At 49.2% G+C, this 18,403-nt stretch overlaps 1 protein-coding gene across 1 annotated transcript in view; it reads right to left on the bottom strand.

Annotated features, from left to right (window-relative positions):
- Positions 1-4,010: 4,010 nt before the first annotated feature.
- LOC147574682 (uncharacterized) overlaps positions 4,011-18,403 on the bottom strand; it is a 124,804-nt gene continuing 110,411 nt past the window's right edge. The window contains exons 11-13 of the mRNA XM_086684733.1: positions 8,154-9,379; positions 7,477-8,052; positions 4,011-7,348 (exon numbers count right to left, since the gene is read on the bottom strand). Of these exons, the coding sequence (XP_086540859.1) occupies positions 4,130-7,348; positions 7,477-8,052; positions 8,154-9,379 (5,021 nt within the window). The 3' untranslated portion in view covers positions 4,011-4,129. The remainder of the gene's footprint in view (positions 7,349-7,476; positions 8,053-8,153; positions 9,380-18,403) is intronic.

The raw sequence follows: 18,403 nt of genomic DNA, 5'->3' as shown, positions 1-18,403 counted from the left end.
TGTTTATCTAGATCTTACAGTGTCAAGGGCAACAGGATTCTTATGACCAGTTAGAAATATGGAGTCTTGGGGCGCCTGGGTGGCGCAGTCGGTTAAGCGTCCGACTTCAGCCAGGTCACGATCTCGCGGTCCGGGAGTTCGAGCCCCGCGTTGGGCTCTGGGCTGATGGCTCAGAGCCTGGAGCCTGTTTCCGATTCTGTGTCTCCCTCTCTCTCTGCCCCGCCCCCATTCATGCTCTGTCTCTCTCTGTCCCAAAAATAAATAAACGTTGAAAAAAAAAATTAAAAAAAAAAAAAAGAAATATGGAGTCTTTCGATTTATAAAATACTAGGTAGATGGTGAGACCTTTATTATTATAATAGAAATGCTGATTAAACGAATACTTTTTTGAACAGATTTTAAAATGCCAATTCATCAGTAATTTAATTGACATAATGTATATTTAAAGCACCAGTTAAGTGAAATATTTTCTAAGATTTCAAAATTATTTTAAGCAACGTGTCTTTGTTGGAACCCGATAATGTAAAACAGAACCTGACCTCCCGAGTCTTGGAAAATGTGCATTCCTTAGAATATATACAATGAGTCCTTCTAAAATAGTCCAGAAGTTTAAGGTATCTTAGCTGAGCATTAGGACTTTTTTTTCTTTTTTCATATTCTGGAGATACACATGATATCATCTAAGGATATTAGTGTGCCTTATTTTATTTTATTTTATTTTATTTTATTTTTTTTAATTTTTTTAAATGTTTATTTATTTTTGAGAGAGACAGAGACAAGATGCGAGTGGGTTAGGGGCAGAGACAGAGGGAGACACAGAATCCAAAGCAGGCTCCAGGCTCTGAGCTGTCAGCACAGAGCCCGACATGGGGCTTAAACTCACAAGCTGTGAGATCATGACCTGAACCGAAGTCGGATGCTCAACTGACTGAGCCACCCAGGCGCCCCAAGCCTTATTTTATTTTAAATGTTTATTTTTGAAAGGGAAAGACAGAGCATGAGCAGGGGAGGGGCAGAGAGGGAGGGAGACACAGAATTCCAAGCAGGCTCGGGGCTCTGAGCTGTCAGCACAGAGCCCGACGCGGGGCTCGAACCCACACACCATGAGATCATGGCCTGAGCTGAAGTCAGACGCTTAACTGGCTGAGCCACCCAGGCGCCCCATAAAAAGAACACAAAGAAAAAAGTAGAAGTATCTCGTATCATTAACAATAAATATAAACAAGCCAGAGGATAGGATAGAAATATTGCCAAAACTCTGTCTCATTTGTCAAACAGCTTTATGTGTTTGATATTGTGGATTGTTTAGTTTTAAAATAAAGCCAACCTCGGGGCACCTGGGTGGCTCAGTCGGTTGAGCGGCCGACTTCGGCTCAGGTCACGATCTCGCGGTCCGTGAGTTCGAGCCCCGCGTCCGGCTCTGTGCTGACAGCTCGGAGCCTGGAGCCTGTTTCCCATTCTGTGTCTCCCTCTCTCTGCCCCTCCCCCGTTCATGCTCTGTCTCTCTCTGTCTCAAAAATAAATAAACGTTAAAAAATAAAATAAAATAAAATAAAATAAAATAAAATAAAATAAAATAAAGCCAACCTCACAAACCTAACACAAACAGTGCACTCACTATCTGTACAGCAGGAGTCAGACGCCTCTTTGCTCTCTTACACCAGCCTGTATCCCAGTTGCCCTAGGCCTCCCTAGGGGGTCTCCAGGGTGAAGAAGTCATTTGCAGTGCGGGCACTTGTCCCTAACAAAACAAAAAATGTGACCCCTGATGCCGTTTGACTAAACAGTGACTAAAAACGGACAAATAACATACCTTCCCTCGTGAGGCGCTGGCAGACGTTTGCTCCTCTTCAGTTTGTGATTCTTTAAACTGTGGGTCAGAGCTCAGGCTAATGAAAGTCGGTGAAGGAAAGGAGTTGGTGGGTCTACGTGGGGAATCCAAGGCTCTTTCTTAGGATAAAAAAATACGCCAGCATTTTCTCTGGGGAGGCTGCTGATAATCCTCCCTACGCCCAACTTGCTAAGTGGCTTCGGATCCACTCAGAGGGCCTGTCACTGAGTGGCCCCTCGGCCTTGTAAGGGTGGGGGTGAGGCCTCTGTTCAAGGTCTGTCTGTGGGGCACTGGGGGGGCCTTTGTGTGGACTGTGTGGTCTCTGTGGTAAGATCTGTGATCTCTGGGGTGTTTCTGTAGGAGGTCTCTTTGAGAGGTCTCTGTGTAAGATCCGGGCGGGAGGTCTTTGTGGGTAGTCCCTGGATACTGGCCTCGGTCAGAGCTCTCTGAGAGATCTGCGCGGGTCTCCGTCAGAGGTCTCTGTGTAAGCTCTTGGTGTAGGTCTCTGTGGGAGGTCTCTGTGGAGGTCTGTGTGTGGGGTCTCTGTCAGAGATCTCTGTGGGGGTCTCACAGTGCGGGGCGTCCTTTTCCCGCCTAACTGCACCACCGGCAGGAGGAGGGCACAGGGGACTTGCTCCTTCCTGTCTCCTGCTGCTCCCTCGCATCCTGCCTGTGGCCCTTCTCTGGAGGGGCCTGTGGGGACCGCGTCCACCTCTGGGTGCCGCCGAGAGGACCCGGGAGCAGCCAGACTCAGGGACCCTGCTCCAGGTCACCCTGTCCTGAGCTCCAGAGGACCCGGGCGCTCTCTATCCTGGTCTCCTCTCCCCCCAACCCCCCAGGTCCTGGCCGCACTGTCGCTGCTGGCCCCCCGCTGCTTCCCCGGAGAGAAGCTGTGCCTGAGCAGGCCTGTGCCCGCTGCCCACCTGCGGGGTCCTGACCTGCGTGGGGGCAGGGCCACCCCTGCTGCGGTCTTCAGGGTCCCTCCTGGGGTGGGACTCCGCACCACGCCAGTGAGTACCCCCACCCTGACCCCCACCCGCCTCGGGGCCCGTCCTTGGGCCATTCCTTAAGTCCCAGTCCGCCAGAGGCCCCCAGACTGCGCAGAAGGGCACCTGCCCGGCCGGGCCTCCTGTGCCAGCCTGGCCGTCTGCGGAGGGGCCCCGGCGGCCTCCCTTCCCCCCTACCCCCCAACCCCGGGCTCCGCGGCCGCAGCGGGGGGCGGGGGGGGGACCTTGGGGGTGAACCGCAGGAAAGGCTCCTCTCCTCGGGGCCTGCAGGTGGCAGTGGGCACCGCGGGCTCCTGGGTCACCGCACCCTGGTCCCTCGCGGCCTCTGCGCCCCCCACCCGCTCGCTCCCCGGGCCGGGAGCACGTCCTCGTCCCGCGCTGGTCCAGAGTGTGAGAAAGCAGGGGGGTGACGCTGAGCCAAGGGCGGCTCCCGGCCGATCTGCACCCCAGCCCCATCAGGGGTCCCGGGGCAGGCGACGGGTCGGGGGTGGGGCAGGATTCCTCCCACCGCTGCCGTCAGGGCCAACCTGGCCTCCAAACTCGGCTCCCGGCTCTGACGCCTGACGCTGTCTTCCAGGCGCCCCGGAGCCGAGGGGTTTCTGCCCCTGCAGACCCTCCCCTACAGCCGCCCAAGGTCAAGGTAGAGAGACAGCAGGACGGGAAGGCCGGAGCCAGATCCCAGGGTGGGGTCTTCTGGGTTGTGTTCCTCTTTCGTTTGTTTTGGAAACCGAAGGTGTGTGAGGGAGGGGGTCTGGAGTATACCACGTGGCCACCCTCCTTCCAGGGCTCCATTCCTGGGAGCCAAAGCAGGCACTGGGGGAGAGCATGCCCGGATCTTCCCCTTCCCCCCCCCCCCCCCACCCCGCGGGGCACAGACAGAGGCCAGCTCCTCTCATGAGAAAAATTAAAAAACAACATATATTTTGGGAAAATAAAAATTGTGGTGGGAAGAAGCCATTAGCACATAGAGGAGATGTGCTACCCTGAGAAAAAACAGGCTTTCTCTGCATATACTCAATTTTTTCTTGAAGAAAAGCTTTCCTACCAGGAAAGGCGTGAGAAGCACCTGCTGCTTGATGGGATGAGCCACATTTTTGAAGACTGCATACTGGGTGACGGTGGACGTGATCTGAGGCTCCTGCCACCATCGGCTTATGGTGGCAGGGCCCGCTTGGGGACCCTGGCTCCCTGGGTGGGAAGGTTGGCCTGCCATCCCTGTCTCTGGTTCGTTGGCTCTTGTTAGGACAGCTGTGGGACTTGGGGGTGGCCTGGTGATTGGAGGCCGTCTCTTTCATCTCCCTCCTCTGGTCTGGGTAGGGGAACCCACTGGGCCCTGGAATTCTTTGTGCTGATTTACCTCTGAGGCATGAAGTCCTTGGTGGAGTCCCAGTTTCTGCACCAGGATCTGTCCCACAGTTGTCACAATCGTCTGAGTTTCAACAGCTTTGCCGCCCCCAACCGATCTGCTTCTTACTGGTCCTTGGCCCTGGACAGTGGCTGATGCGGGATTGCCTCTTTGAAGGGGATCTTCCAGTCCTTTGCCTTTTTTATTGAGATGAAGATAATGCAGAAAGTACCTCATCTTTTTTCTGAAGTGGCTTTCTGGAAAAATCTGTCCCTTTTCTGGCACGGGCTGGAGGCATTTGCTCCCAAGGCTGTCCCCTGTTCCTGTAACCTGGGGAGGGTGGCTCAGCCTACTGGCTTGGGAAGCCCTCAGTTCTACAAACCCTTTTTTATTCCCTTCTAGTTTGGGACTCTTCTGGTCTTTTCTCTCACCAGTGGAGGCAGTCATCTTGCTCTGGCTCTTACGTGGCTCATCAGCTTTTGGTACACTGGGCTCCTGCTGCCCCTGGCTGCTTGGTCGGCTGGATATCAGGTCAGTTTCTGGCACCAGGGAAGCTGGTGTTTCCCTGCTGGAATATTGACCCTGGGAACCGGAGGGTGACTTCAAGATGTCTTCAGCAAGGAAAACATCAGTGTGAGAGTCTTGCAGGAGCACACCAGTGTCACAGTCTTGGACAAGAATGCCAGTGGCAAAGTCTTGAAGGGTGATGTTACGGGGAGAACCTTGAAGAAGTACACCAGTGGCACAGCCTTGAGGCTGGCCCTCTGGCTCTTCCTTCTCTTGGAGCCCAAACTTAATATCCACCTTTGTTTTAAGGATTGGTTCCTTTGGCTCTTGGGCAACCAACTCTGTAGGTGGTGAGGGGCTTTTACTAGTCCCTGGAGACCCCAATCTCCTCTGATCCACATAACTGGTTTGACTGTTGGCCAGCACCCTGGGTCCTAAGATGACTTTCCAAGCAGGAGCCTTCTCAGCCTCCATCGTCTCCCTGGCCTCTTCAGCTCCTGAAGATTGGGACCTGGACTTCATCTCCAGTATTGCTACATTCTCTCGTGAAGCCTGAGCCCCCCTTTTCACCCTTAGCTCATTTCTGGCTATTTCTGAACTTAGACTTGGCTCCAGATTGCCTTTCTTGGCCCCCATAACTGTCTCACTCTGAGGGGTTCTGTTTATGAGGCTGAGTGTGAAGGTTGGAGAAGGTGAGCTGCCCTCCTGTCCAGGTAAAGGGGCCTCCAAGGGCTCATGGCTGTCACCTGGTGAGGTCCCTTCCAGGGATTTCTGGATTTCCTCAGATGGGGGTGAGGGGGCAGGCAAGGAACTCCCTGAGGTGGGAAGAGACTCTTCTCCTATCCCCTTTTCTCCCGGATAGGGCTGAGGAGGTTTTCCCAGGAACTTGTAGAACTTGGCTTTTGAGTGGGCCCCAGATACACAGGTGGCCAAGCAGGGAGATGGGGACCGGGGAAAGGGCAAGGGTTGAGCTTCATATGGCTTGAGATTTATGGACTCAAAGGCTTGGAGGGGTGGGCCCCACTTATGCTTCACCCGAAACCTTATGATGTGTGCTTCCAGCGTCTGTTGAGTGAGTGAATTAAGGAAAGACAGCTCATGGGAGGTGTTTACGCAGGGTTTCCGACCCTTCAAGGGTGCTGAATTTCTGATTTCCGTGTGAGTGTGGAACTTGGGCAAAATATGGTTGGCCACAAGCCAGGATCGACGTACACTCACGGGGATCAAACCCTCGCTGATCTGTCCCAATTTCTTGCGCAAATGAACTTTCAAGGTTTTTTCTACACGTTTCTTATCTGGGCTCCTAGTCAAGTATTTTCCTGAGTCCCTCTTCAAGGTCCTCATCAAGTATCTTTCTAACTCCTTCTCAGAGCTAGTTCCTGGAACCTTCACTGGGAAGCTGGCTGAGACCCTGGAGAGATCTGTTGGGATCCTTCTCAGACATCGCTGTAGACCCATACCAAAGTTGTCCTTTAGTTGAAACCTTGCTCGGCCCTTCCTACGGGAACTTCTAGGGTGTCTGGACCTGGTCCTCTGTGTGGCCTGGCTGCTTTTGGATTTAGATGCAAAGGACCTTGAGAGCCCCTGCTTGTCCTGTGCCTGACTCACCCTTGGGAATTCACCCTGAGGCCACATCGGGTCCAGAGACACTTGGACCCTGTGGGCCAGACTGCCCTGGTGTTTATCCTTGCTAAGCCTCCTTTGAAGGTTTTGCTTCTGGATATCACAGATGACAAAATCCCTGTGAAAGATGGAAACTGACTCGTGGGCCTCAGAGGCCTGGCTGTCCTGGAGAAGCTTAGGAGGGATACTGCTTAAGAATTTGGGAGATATTTTCAGCACTAAGGGTAACGTCCTTTCCCCTTCTGGTTGCTTTTGCAACAAGGGCTGTTCCCGAGGTTGAATTTCAGTTGGAATGAAAGGTGGTGTCTTCTTCTGGGATGGAGGGCCAGATACCCCATAGGTCCTCATCTGGGGTGGAGGAGAAGGAGGTCTGATTGGGACAGAGGGTGCAAGGTGGGCCTGGGGCTGGGACACGGTTGGCGTGGAGGGTTGGGGCTGGATCCCACGGCAGGGCAAGGGTGGGGCAGGGGGAAACTGTGAAGATATTTGCTGCTGAATTAGAATTGGCAAGCAATTAGAGATAACATTGAACAAAACAGAGGGAACGTGTAGCTGAGAACTAGAGGCCAAGGCAGGGGCCTTGAGGGACTCACTGTGCAGAGAGGGGAGACCCCAGAAGAGCTGGCTGCATTTCTGCTGTGAGTTGCCCTCCAAGACCTTGGGGAGTGACAGCCGCCGAGGACTGGGCAGCTTCTCGAGTTTGTTTTTCCGGTGCCAGAAGGATCGTGGGGTTGTGGTGTCCTGCTCAGCACCCAGCAACTTCCACAAAGTCCCCCCAAAGTTCAAGGGGTTGTCTGAGTCCAACTGCTTCACAACTGACCCATCCCTTTCTTTCTCCTTCCAAATCTTCTGTTCCGCCCTTTTGGTGATGAGTACCTCCAGCAGCTTCTGGACGTCCGGGTTGACAAATGAGGGGTTACGAGTCTCTATCTGCCTTCTGGAAGGGCCACCCCAGGGCAAGGCCTCTTTTGGGTGGCAGGTCAGGTGTTGTTGGTGGCAGGTGGCAGGAACCAGGACAAGGACAAGGTGGGGTAGCTTGCATGGCCAAGGCCTGAGACGGCTGGAACGACAGGTGCCAAAGGGGAATTGCCTGGAGGTGAGCTCTCTGTGACTGTGTCCTCTGGGGTTCTCTTTAAGTTAGATTGGTCTTCTTGAGGTCCTACTGGTAGGATGGAGGCCAGGCGTGGAGGGTGTTGGCTGAGAGTGGGGGACGCCCGCGGGGCCCTGGCGGGCGCGGCATCTCTCACGGGCGCCCCGCGGGGCTGATGGGCTCCGGCAGGTGCTGCTTTGCCCTTGGCCCCAGGGGCTTCTTGCCCCAAGAGCTGCTGAAGGCCTCCCTGGTCAGAGAGCCTCCCCAAGTGGCTGCGGGAGACACGAGGAGGCACGCGCTGCAGCCGGGAGCAGACAGGGCCAGGGGTGGCCATCACCGCCCTCCGGGCCCCCGCACGCGCTTCACAGCGCTCCCGCCGTCCCTCCCCCCGGGGCCGTATCCGATCTCCGTCCCCAGGGCTCCCCCCGCCCCCTGCAGCCCTGGGGTCCCACCGGAGGCTCTGAGAGGCCCACCCGGGAGAGAAGGGGCAAGATTCTTTACCTTCGCAGAAGGGAAACCAGGTCCCGAACCCCTTCCAGCTCCTGCAGGCAGGTTCTGTAAGCTGGAGACGGGAGACCCGGTCACAGAGCCGAAGGCGGGGTCCCGGGGGTCTTACGGGAGGCGGGTGCAGTGTCCCTTTAGGGGACACCTTTGGGGGATTAGACTCGGGAGCCCCGAACATCGGTGTCCGAGGCCACGTGGTCTCACGGTGGCAGCAAGACCCACGGTGGGGGTCGCTTGGTCCTTTACCGAGAGCTTCCCCACTCGTGACCTTGTGGGGGGAGAAAGGGCCGGGTCGCCTCCCCGAGGAACCTGAGCAAAGTTCCACAACTTGGCCACAGCTGGAGCTGGAGGTCCCAGGCCCCTGCCGGGCGACACCCGTGTCCGGCCCCTCGGGCTGTTCTGGCCCAGAATCTGGGAGGCCTCGGGGTTCCGCCCTCCGTCCCGGGAGCCTCCCGGGGCTCTGTTTCCTGAGGGACGGACGCGGGTGTCCCGGAGACGGCGGGGCTGGGCGCTCGGAGCAGGAGGGACACTCGCCAGGGGCGCAGGGCTCCGCGGCGGCCCCTTACCTTTCAGGATCTCGCTGTTCTTGCCTCTGGTGCTCCTTCGCCGTGGCGCCACCTGCTGCAGAGACGAGAGAACACGGGGTTGGGGGGACGGGACCCCCGTCTCTCTCCCCTCTCTGGCTGCAGGTGCTCTGTGTTCAAGAACAGCGCGACTTCCTACATTCAACTCATGGGGCGGGGGGGGGGGGGGGGGGGGTGGCTTTCTTTCCTGTTCGTCATTTGCAAAGTGGACAAAACTGTTCTCGGTTTTTCTACTTTGAAGAATGGACGCGCGGATTTTCGATGCGAGAAATCTCTCCGTCCCTGTTCCTCTGCTCGAGAAACGTTCCCAGACCTGCGGGCGCATCTCAGCGCCTGGAGGAAGCACCTCGCTTCCCGAGACCCGAGCCCCGCTGCCCCCCCTGCTCGGGGCCTCCCGGGCTCGGCGCCGCCCTCGATCGGCCCCAACCGAGGCCAGCTCTCCTGAGACACCTGCCCCGGGAAGGTGGCTGCCGGCCCGGTGCCCAGCAGCCTGTCCTCCCCCGGAGATGGAGCTCTGGGCCTCCTGTCCTCCCCCGGGGATGGAGCTCTGGGCCTCCAGTCCTCCGGTCACTGTGTTGGGGCCGCGGCCCTGGAGCCCTCTGCCACACCCGGCCTCCTGGCCCGAGATCTCCCGGGAGAAGCCCTCCTGCCCCTCTAACCCCTGCCTGGTCTGGCCTGGCCTGGCCTGGGAGGATGGTGCTCTCTTCTTCCCCCGGGAACACCCGTTCTGCTCTTTCCCAGCTCGGGAGTCTCCCCAGTGACTCAGAAAAGTGGAAACGATAATAGAAAAGAAGACGGAATCCTCCTCTCTGCTGGGTCCAGGCCAAGGTTCCTTACCTTTCTGCTGCTTCTGCATTTCCTTCGTGGTGCTGAGGATGTTGGATCCATCTGGAAGCAGGAGATCAGCAGGAGGAAGAACGACAGTCCACACAGGAAGCAGAAGATGGTCTGGGTTGTCCAGGAGGGGAGGCTGGAGCTCAGCCAATCAGCGCTAATGCTTCTCAGAGCGAAGAGAATATTCTCCATCTCCTTACTCGAAGCGTTAGTTCCTGATCCCACTACTGTCCTCGCGCAGCTGAGCGCTGAGCTTGTACTTGGGGACAAGAGCCCCAGGCTCACATCACAGAGCCGTGACCTGGTCACAAAGGGCCCCTGAGGGAGGGGGAGGGGACAGAAGAAGAGCCGGCTGGACCACAGCCCCTCCCCCCCCAGCCCTGTAGCTCCTCGTCTCCCCCCAGCTTCCACACTCCTCCCCTTGATAGGCACCAATCTCTTCTTTGCATCTATGAGTCTGAGTTTTGTTTTGTTTTGTTTGTTTGTTTTGGTTTTTGATTCCACATATAAGTGAAATCGTGGTACTTGTCTGGCTTATTTCATTGAGCAGAATACTCCCTAGGTCTATCCATGTTGTCGCAAATGGCAAGATTTCATTATTTTTTATGGCTGAGTAGTATTCTAGTGTGTGTGTGTATGCACGTGTGCATGTGTGTGTGTGCATGACATCTTTTCTGTTCATCCCAATACATATGGGTCATTTAAGGTCGATGTTTTCTTACTGATTTTCTGTGTGGATGACCTATCCATTGATGTAAATGACGTATTAAAGTCCTGTATTGTATCAGTCCTGTATTGTATAGTGTAATTATTGTATCACTGTCCCTTTCCCTCTTTAGGTCTGTAAATATGTGTTGTATACATTTTGGTGCTCCTGAGGTATGTCGATACGTATTTGTGTTTTTAAAAAATGTTTTTTCTCAATTTTATTTATTTATTTTGAGAGAGCAGCGAGGGGCAAAGAGAGGGAGAGAAAGAATCCCAAGCAGGCTCCACACTGTCATCACAGAGCCCGATGTGGGGCTCGATCTCACAACCTGTGAGATCAGGACCTGAGCTGAAACCGAGTCTGATGTTTGACTGATCCACCCGGGTGCCCTCATATTTGTGTTATGTCTTCTGGTTGGATTGTGCCTTTTATCATTACATAATGCCTTTCCTTGTTTTCTTTTAAAATATGGTCTTTCTTTTAAAGTCTATTTTGTCTGATAAGAGAACAGACACACTGGTTTTCTTTTCACTTCCATTTGTGTGGAACATCTTTTTCTATTCTTTCCATTTCACATTTAGTCTCTGTGTGTCCTTGTTTCTGAAGTGACTCTTTTTTTTCCCCAATATATGAAATTTATTGTCAAATTGGTTTCCATACAACACCCAGTGCTCATCCCAAAGGGTGCCCTCCTCAGTACCCATCACCCACCCTCCCCTCCCTCCCACCCCCCATCAACCCTCAGTTTGTTCTCAGTTTTTAAGAGTCTCTTATGCTTTGGCTCTCTCCCACTCTCACCTCTTTTGAAGTGACTCTTTTATAGGCAGTGTGTAGATGAGTTCTGTTTGTTGTTGTTGTTGTTGTTTTTTAATTTATTCTGCCACTCTATGTCTTTTGATTGGAGAATTTGGTGCGTTTACATCAAAGTAATTGTTGACAGGTATGTACTATTGCCATTTTGGCTTTTTCCTGACTCTTTCTGTACTTCCGCTCTGTTCTTTCTCTCTTTTTCTTTTTCTCTCTTCCCTTGTGATATGATGTGTCTCTTTAGTGCTACACTTAGATTCCCTTCTCATTTTCTTTTATATATTTACTACAGTTACTTTCCTGTGGTTACTATGAGTGTCACATATAACACCTTATGTATATAATCATCTGTTTTATGTTGTCACTAACTTAAATGTGAACATATTTTAAAGATCTGCATTTTTACTTCTTTCCCCACACGTTTAATGCTTTTGATGTCACATTTACCTCTTTTTATTTTATGGATCTCTTAAATAAGTATTGTAGTTCTTGTTAATTTTACTATTTTTGTCTTTTAACATTCATACTAGCTTTATAAGTAATTTATTCACTATCTTTGCTGTGTATATACTATATATTATCTTTTCTGTTAAGAATTTAACATATTTTCTTGTTATTAACTATGCCATTACTTTTCAGTTTAAATAAAAGTCCCTTAAACCTCTCTTGTAAGGCCAGTTCAGTGGTAATGAACTCCTTTATTGTTGCTTATTTGGAAAACTCTAAATCTCCCTATTAATTCTGAATAATAACCTTGTTGGGTAGAGTATTCTTGGTTGGAAGATTTTTTTCTTTCTGCACTTTGAATATGTCATGCTACTCTCTTCTGGCCTACAGAATTTGTGCTGTGTAATGGGGTTTCCCCGGTGCACAAACAATTTTTTTTTGCTGCTTTTTATATTCTTTCTAACTTTTGACATTCTAATTATAATGTGTCTTGCTGTTGGTCTCTTTTTTTATATTTGAAACTCCCTGTGGTTCCTGGACCTGGATGTGTGTTTTCTTCTCCAGGTTAGGAAAGTTTTCAGCCGTGATTTCTTCAAATGAGTTTTTTGCACCTTTCTCTCTCTCTTCTCCTTTTGGGACCCCTTTAATTTGAACATTATTTTGCTTAATGTTGTCCCATAGGTTTCTTAAGTTATCTTTAATGTATATATTTTTAATGTTTGTTTATTTTTGAGAGAGAGAGAGAGAGAGAAACAGAACATGAGCAGGAGAGAGGCAGAGAGAGAGGGAGACACAGAATCCAAAGCAGGCTCCAGACTCCGAGATGTCAGCACAGAGCCCCATGCAGGGCTCAAACTCATGAACTGCAAGATCATGACCTGAGCCAAAGTCAGATGCTTAACCAACTGAGCCACCAAGGTGCCCAGTTATCTTTAATATTTTAAATTCATTTCTCTTTCTGCCACGCTAGCTGGGTGAATTTTAATGCTTTGTCTTCCAGCTCTCAGACCCTATTTTCTGTTTCATCCAGTCTACTGTTGAACCTCTGTAGTGTACTTTTCAGTTTAATTATTGTATTCTTCAACTCTGTGACTTCTAGTTGGTACCTTCTCACACTTCCTATTTCTGTTGAAGTACCCACTGTGTTCATGCATTCTTCTCCTAGGTTCGATGAGCATCTTTATGAAATTGGAGTCATTACATGTAGATTACTTATCTCCGTATCGTTAAGGTTTTTCTGAAGTTTTATCTTCTTCTGTTATTTGGAACATATTCCTCCGTTTCCTCGTTTTGCTGGACTTTCTGTGTTTCCCTATATTTGGCAAAACAACAACTTTTCAGTCTTGAAGGAGTTGCCACATGTAAAGATGAATTTTCTCGCTCACCCTTGTCCTAGTTCTTGGTTGTTTCCTACCTTTTGTCATTGTCTAAACAGGCAGATTTATTTTGATATGCTGCCACTGTTGAGGAGGTGCCAAGATCTGGCAATGTTCCAAGGAGAGAAATCTAATTTAACCCTTAGTTTCAGGCTGATTGGAAGCCAGACCCTCAGGCAGAAGCTTTTAAAGTGTGAATATATTTATAGTCCTGTAGGGCCACAATCATAAACCCAGCTGGACTCCAGATTGGGGAACCTGGAGGTGTCCCTGGGTGACAGTTTAAAACATCAGGGCCCTAGATAAATGTTTAAGGTCCTTTCTGGGATGTTTGGCAGAGCTATAGTGAGGCCAGTGGGGTGCCCAGGGATGGTGTCTCCCCACTTCTATTCCCTGGGAGTCTGAGAAACCTGAAGCTTGTCCCTCAGGTTGAAGGGTAAGTAAATTGGTCTTTTTCACAGGAAGACTGGGGGTGTGTTTCTGTCGTCTGTGCAGTGCCCTGGGGCAGTTGACCTGCCAAGTGTCTTTCCAATTGTTATGGTCCCCTGGAGCCTAGCAGTGCTGACTCCCTTGGCCACCAGGGCCATGCAAACAAGGGGCATCTCTTGTGTGGTTTGCACATGCCTACTGGCTTTAGCAAGGCAGCTGGTATGTGTAGGGGGCAAAGCACGCTCTCTGGCTTCAGAAAGAGAACAGGAAAATGCCTTGAATGCATGCACTCATGGCTTCCAGCAATGCTGCAAGAGATCGCCCTGTCCCAGATCCCAGGCTGGGGGCAGGAAGATGCCATGACTCGTCCTGCTAGCCTGCCCTAGTCAGGGAGTGAACTAGCCCTAGTCAGGCACAGGTGTGCCCACCTGTGCCAGCAGAGTAGGTGGAAAGCCCACAGTGTCTGCCAGAGCCTCCAGAGAGGCCCCTGACTCTCCCCTGCCCCTCCGGCAGATACCCTCAGGTGAGCGAGGGTCTCAGAGACTTTGACGTCAGTCTAGGCGCTTTTAAAATTGGTGCTTTTGAGCAGGCCCCCCTGGTGAGTGAGACCGAACAAGAGCCATTTAAAAGGAGAATCTCTGTTTCCTGTAGCACTTGGGTTCCTGGGATGGCAGTCTCCATGGTTTTCTAAGCCAGGCATCTTTGGGAGTTCATCTCTCTGCTGCAGATCACAAGGGTTGGGGTGCCTGATGTCAGGCACCAACCCCTCACTCTTCCAGAAGAAGCACTAGACTGGTGAGATCCCTCCCTACCGTGTGTTGGGACACTGGGGGTTGAGTTTTTTTTGTGAAGACCTATGTCTCTGCCTCTCCTACATGTCTCAATATTCTTTTATCCTTTGTCGCGGGGAAGCAGTTCATCTAGATTTCACATCTTTTTCACAGAGAAATTACCCATACATAGCTGTAGATTTGGTGTGTCTGTAGGAGGAGATCAGTTTAGGGTCTTTCCTTGCTGCCATATTGGATCCCTTCCCAGAATACATTTTTATAGTGTCTTTAAAAAAAAAAATGTTTGTTGACTTCACTCATATGAGGACTTTAAGATACAAAGCAGCTGAACATAAGGGAAGGGAAGCAAAAATAATATAAAAACAGGGAGGGATACAAAACGTAAGAGACTCTTAAATGTGGAGAACAGAGCGTTACTGGAGGGCTTTGTGGGAGGGGGGATGGGCTAAATGGTTAAGGGGCATGAAAGAATCTACTCCTGAAATCATTGTTGCACTATATGCTAAGTTGGATGTAAATTAAAAAAATAAATAAAATATAATAAGATAAAATAAAATGAAAAGTTTATTTTTGAAAGAGAGAGAGAGAGAGAGGGAGGGAGACTGAGAATTCCAAGCAGACTCCATGCTGTCAGTGTAGAGTCTGACATGGGACTCAAACCCACGACCTCTGAGATCACGACCTAAGGTGAAATCAAGAGTTGGATGCTTAGCCACCTGAGCCACCCAGGCGCCCCAACATTTTTATAGTATTTTTCTATCGTACAAGACAATACATTTCCATGCTAATTCATCAGCATCAGGTGTATTATGTAATGGATTTTTCCTAAGGTTGTTGTTCATATCTATGAGACAGTGTTAGTTTTACTCTTCCTGACCTGTTTCAACCTTTCCACCTCTCTTGAGTCCTAAATGCATGTTGCCTTTATTCCTAAGATCCTGGGAGTGTGCCCAGTTTAAAAGCCTTTATTTTTTTGCCATTGATATTTACTGTTATGCCTTGGCATGGGGCTGATTGATGAGGGTGTTGCATGAACATTCCCCCTGCTTGTTAACTACACTTTATGGGAGTAATGTGAGCTTTCTGTTTTTGGTAATTTACTATATTCTCCACTGAGGACAAAGTAGGGAGTGAGCATATTGCTGTAAGGCCAAAGAGCATGATTGATAGTGCGGATGTAAAACAAGCCAAGAGTCATGGTCCGTGTGTGTAATAGGTTTTGTGAGTGAGGCAGAAATGGGATGGAGGCAGAGGGAGAGAACTGAAGTGACGCTAAGAAGTAATCTCTCTATTTTTATCTTCTTTAATGGCACCAGCCTGGATCAAAACATTTCAAAGCACACAGAACCAATGAGTCAGAAATTATATTGTAATTATACACCCATTATTCTCATATGAGCTCTTGGATCATGATTTATCAGAGATTTTTCTGGACATTTTCATGGATAAATGGAAAGGTGCTTTTGACAGATATCAGTCTAGCAAATGACTTCAGAGACATAGAGAGCTGGCAAGAGCATTGCTGGAAATTAATTACTTTTTGCAAGCTCATCAGAGAACTGAGATTACAGAAAAACAAGCAACATGAAATCTAAAAAGTGACGGGCATCCATGGGAAGAAATAAGAGCTCAGCATTACTTAGGACAGACGCAGACTGAATAAGCTATAAGCTCAAACAAAGGTTAAACTAGAAAATTCTTAACAAATTTTTATTTGTTAAAATAAAACACAAATCCTGGGTCATATCTCAAAGAATAAAATAAATGTCCATGCATCCATATAAATATAAATTATTGACCATAAAAATAAATAACAGAAAAATTATTAATAATACAGATGCAAATATTCCTGACTCAAAGAAGTAGAGCTTAACTCCCTTCCTCTTGAGTGTGCACTGGATTTAGTGATTGGCTTCTAACTGATAGATACTTTTGAGAAAAGAAAATGTAGCTTTATAGAGGAGAAGTCTGGCGGGCACCACCAAAACCCACGATCAAGCTAACACCCCCGGTGGTTAGTCATGTTGACGTCATGTACCCCTTGGGGGTTCTCACCTTCGTGCTATACTTTGTCCAAACCATAACCTCAGTCTTATCAATAGAAAGTATCAGAAAAATCTAAGGGAGAGAACTTCAAACGGAAAAAGTCATGAAAAACAAGGAAAGGCTGTGAGAGTATCACCGATTAAGGATGACTAAGCTGATACATAACGAAATTCTATGCGTTATCCTTATTTGGATTCTGGGAGAGAAAAAGGACATTTGTGGAAAAACTGGTGAAATCTGAATAAAATCTGTAATTTAGTTAACAGTATAGTACCAATGTTGATTTCTTAGTATTACAGATGTACCATGGTTATATGAGATGTTAATATTAAGGGAAGCAACTTCTAGAAGTCATCGCTTTTATCCTTACAATAAGAAAATTCTGGACAGGTTGGAAATCAATAGCTTTTCTCGGACTCATCAGAGAACCAAGGCTTCAAGGCTAATTGCTACCCGCAAGGCTGGAGAGACAGGCACAGGCAGAAAGCTAGGAACTGAGACCTGCTTGCTGCTTCCTGAGATCTGTGGCAGGCACTACTGTAGCCCTGTACTGGTAGGAAGACTTAAATGATAATTCTGACAAATCGCTGGAGGCTGTGTGACTCATTGAGAATGAGAAAATCCTGGAGGCCACAGTCTTGGGGCTTCTCCATCAGGACTCTTATAGTCTCTCATGGTGAAGAGTGAGATGCCCTGGTGGCTCTGGAGGGGGCTGAATGCAAGGAGGAGGTGGTGGGAGACAGGAATTGTTTGGAAACATGAGCAGAGCTTTCTATAGAGCAGAAGGATACTCTCCAGGAGAAAGAACTTGGCCAGAGTGCAATTCTGAAATCTTATCCCAGTTAGGGACTAAATAATCCCCCACTTCAGCCCCCTGCATCCTTCCTTTCTCATGTAGGGGGGTGGGTGGGTAAAAGACATCGACAGGTGATGGAGCTTCAAGAAATAGATAGGGAATGCTGCAGTTATGGAAAGGAGCAGGGGCACAGGCAGAGAGATATGTCCCTGCAGCAGAGTCACAAAAATCTGTGAAGGTCACAGCCCCAGACAGAGGCCCACTATAGACTGGGACTCCCTGGCAAGTTCTAGAATGCTTTTTCTCCCTGAAAGTCTACCATGGCACCAAAAACCTGCCATGACACCAACAACCTACCATGGCACCAACAACCTGCCATGACACCAACAACCTGCCATGACACCAACAACCTGCCATGACACCAACAGTCTACCATGACACCAACAACCTGCCATGACACCAACAGTCTACCATGACACCAACAACCTGCCATGACACCAACAACCTGCCATGACACTAACAACCTGCCATGATACCAACAGTCCACCATTACACCAACAGTCTACCATGACACCAACAACCTACCATGACACCAAAGCCTACTATGACACCAACAGTCTACCATGACACCAATCTAGTAAGAATGAATTATAGCCAAAAGAACAGGAAGACAAAGATTCTCTCTGAAGAAGAGTACTTAGGGAAGCCCAAAGTCAAGAGGGGAGACAAAAACAAGAACACTAGAGGCATTTGAAACCTCTGGCACCAACATTAGTGCAAACATTAAACATGACCAAACTGATAAAGATTAGAAAATTGGATCTACATAAAGGAGGAGCTTCCAGGAAGGAAGGAGTGAAGGTAAAATGGAATCCTTGAGTTTTCTGATTCTTAATTGATTTCTAAAAGATAACTGTTTAAAGTGACAATACTAACAATGTGTTATGTAGTTACAGAATCTGGATCAGTGAAACGAATGACAAGGATGTCCCAGGGAGGAGGGGAAAGAACTGGCAACACTCTGTTATAAGGTCCCTGCACCACACGTGAAGTGGTGTAATGTTATTTCAAGGTGGCTTTAGATTACTTAAAAATATGTGTTGTAAACTCAAAGCCAACCTGAAAAACTATAAGGAAGGAATAATAAATTATACCATAAGTTAGGAACTAAAATAGAAATATTAGGAGAAATTGGGAACTTTGTACAGGGAATTGTGTGCATTTTTCTGCATCTTTGCTAGTGTTCTAAAGTTATCCCCCCAGATAGTAGGAGTTCAAAATGTTCTTGAAGTATAACTGCTTAATTATGAAATTGTTTCTTAAATAAATTGATGGTGCATCTCTCTCTCTCTCTCTTTAAAAAATTTTTTAAAATGTTTTATTTATTCTTGAGAGAGAGAGAGACAGAGCATGAGTGAGGGAGGGGCAGAGCAAGAGAGGGACACAGAATCCGAAGCAGACTCCTGGCTCTGAGCTGTCAGCACAGAGCCCGACATGGGGCTCGAACTCATGGACCACGAGATCATGACCTGAGCCGAAGTCAGACGCTCAACTGACTGAGCCCCCCCCAGGCGCCCTGATGGTGCATCTCTTGACCTCAGTTCTCAGATCGGTTGTTTTAGAGACCTGGAGATCAGACATCTGAAAAGAGGGGTGCCAAAGATGAAAAAGAGAAAA

This window comes from Puma concolor, chromosome D4, assembly GCF_028749965.1.
Source record: "Puma concolor isolate L17-30 chromosome D4, mPumCon1.1.hap2, whole genome shotgun sequence".
In the NCBI taxonomy this organism is placed as follows: domain Eukaryota; kingdom Metazoa; phylum Chordata; class Mammalia; order Carnivora; family Felidae; genus Puma; species Puma concolor.
Note: the sequence above shows the minus strand (reverse complement) of the source record. Positions and strands in the feature narration are given on the sequence as shown.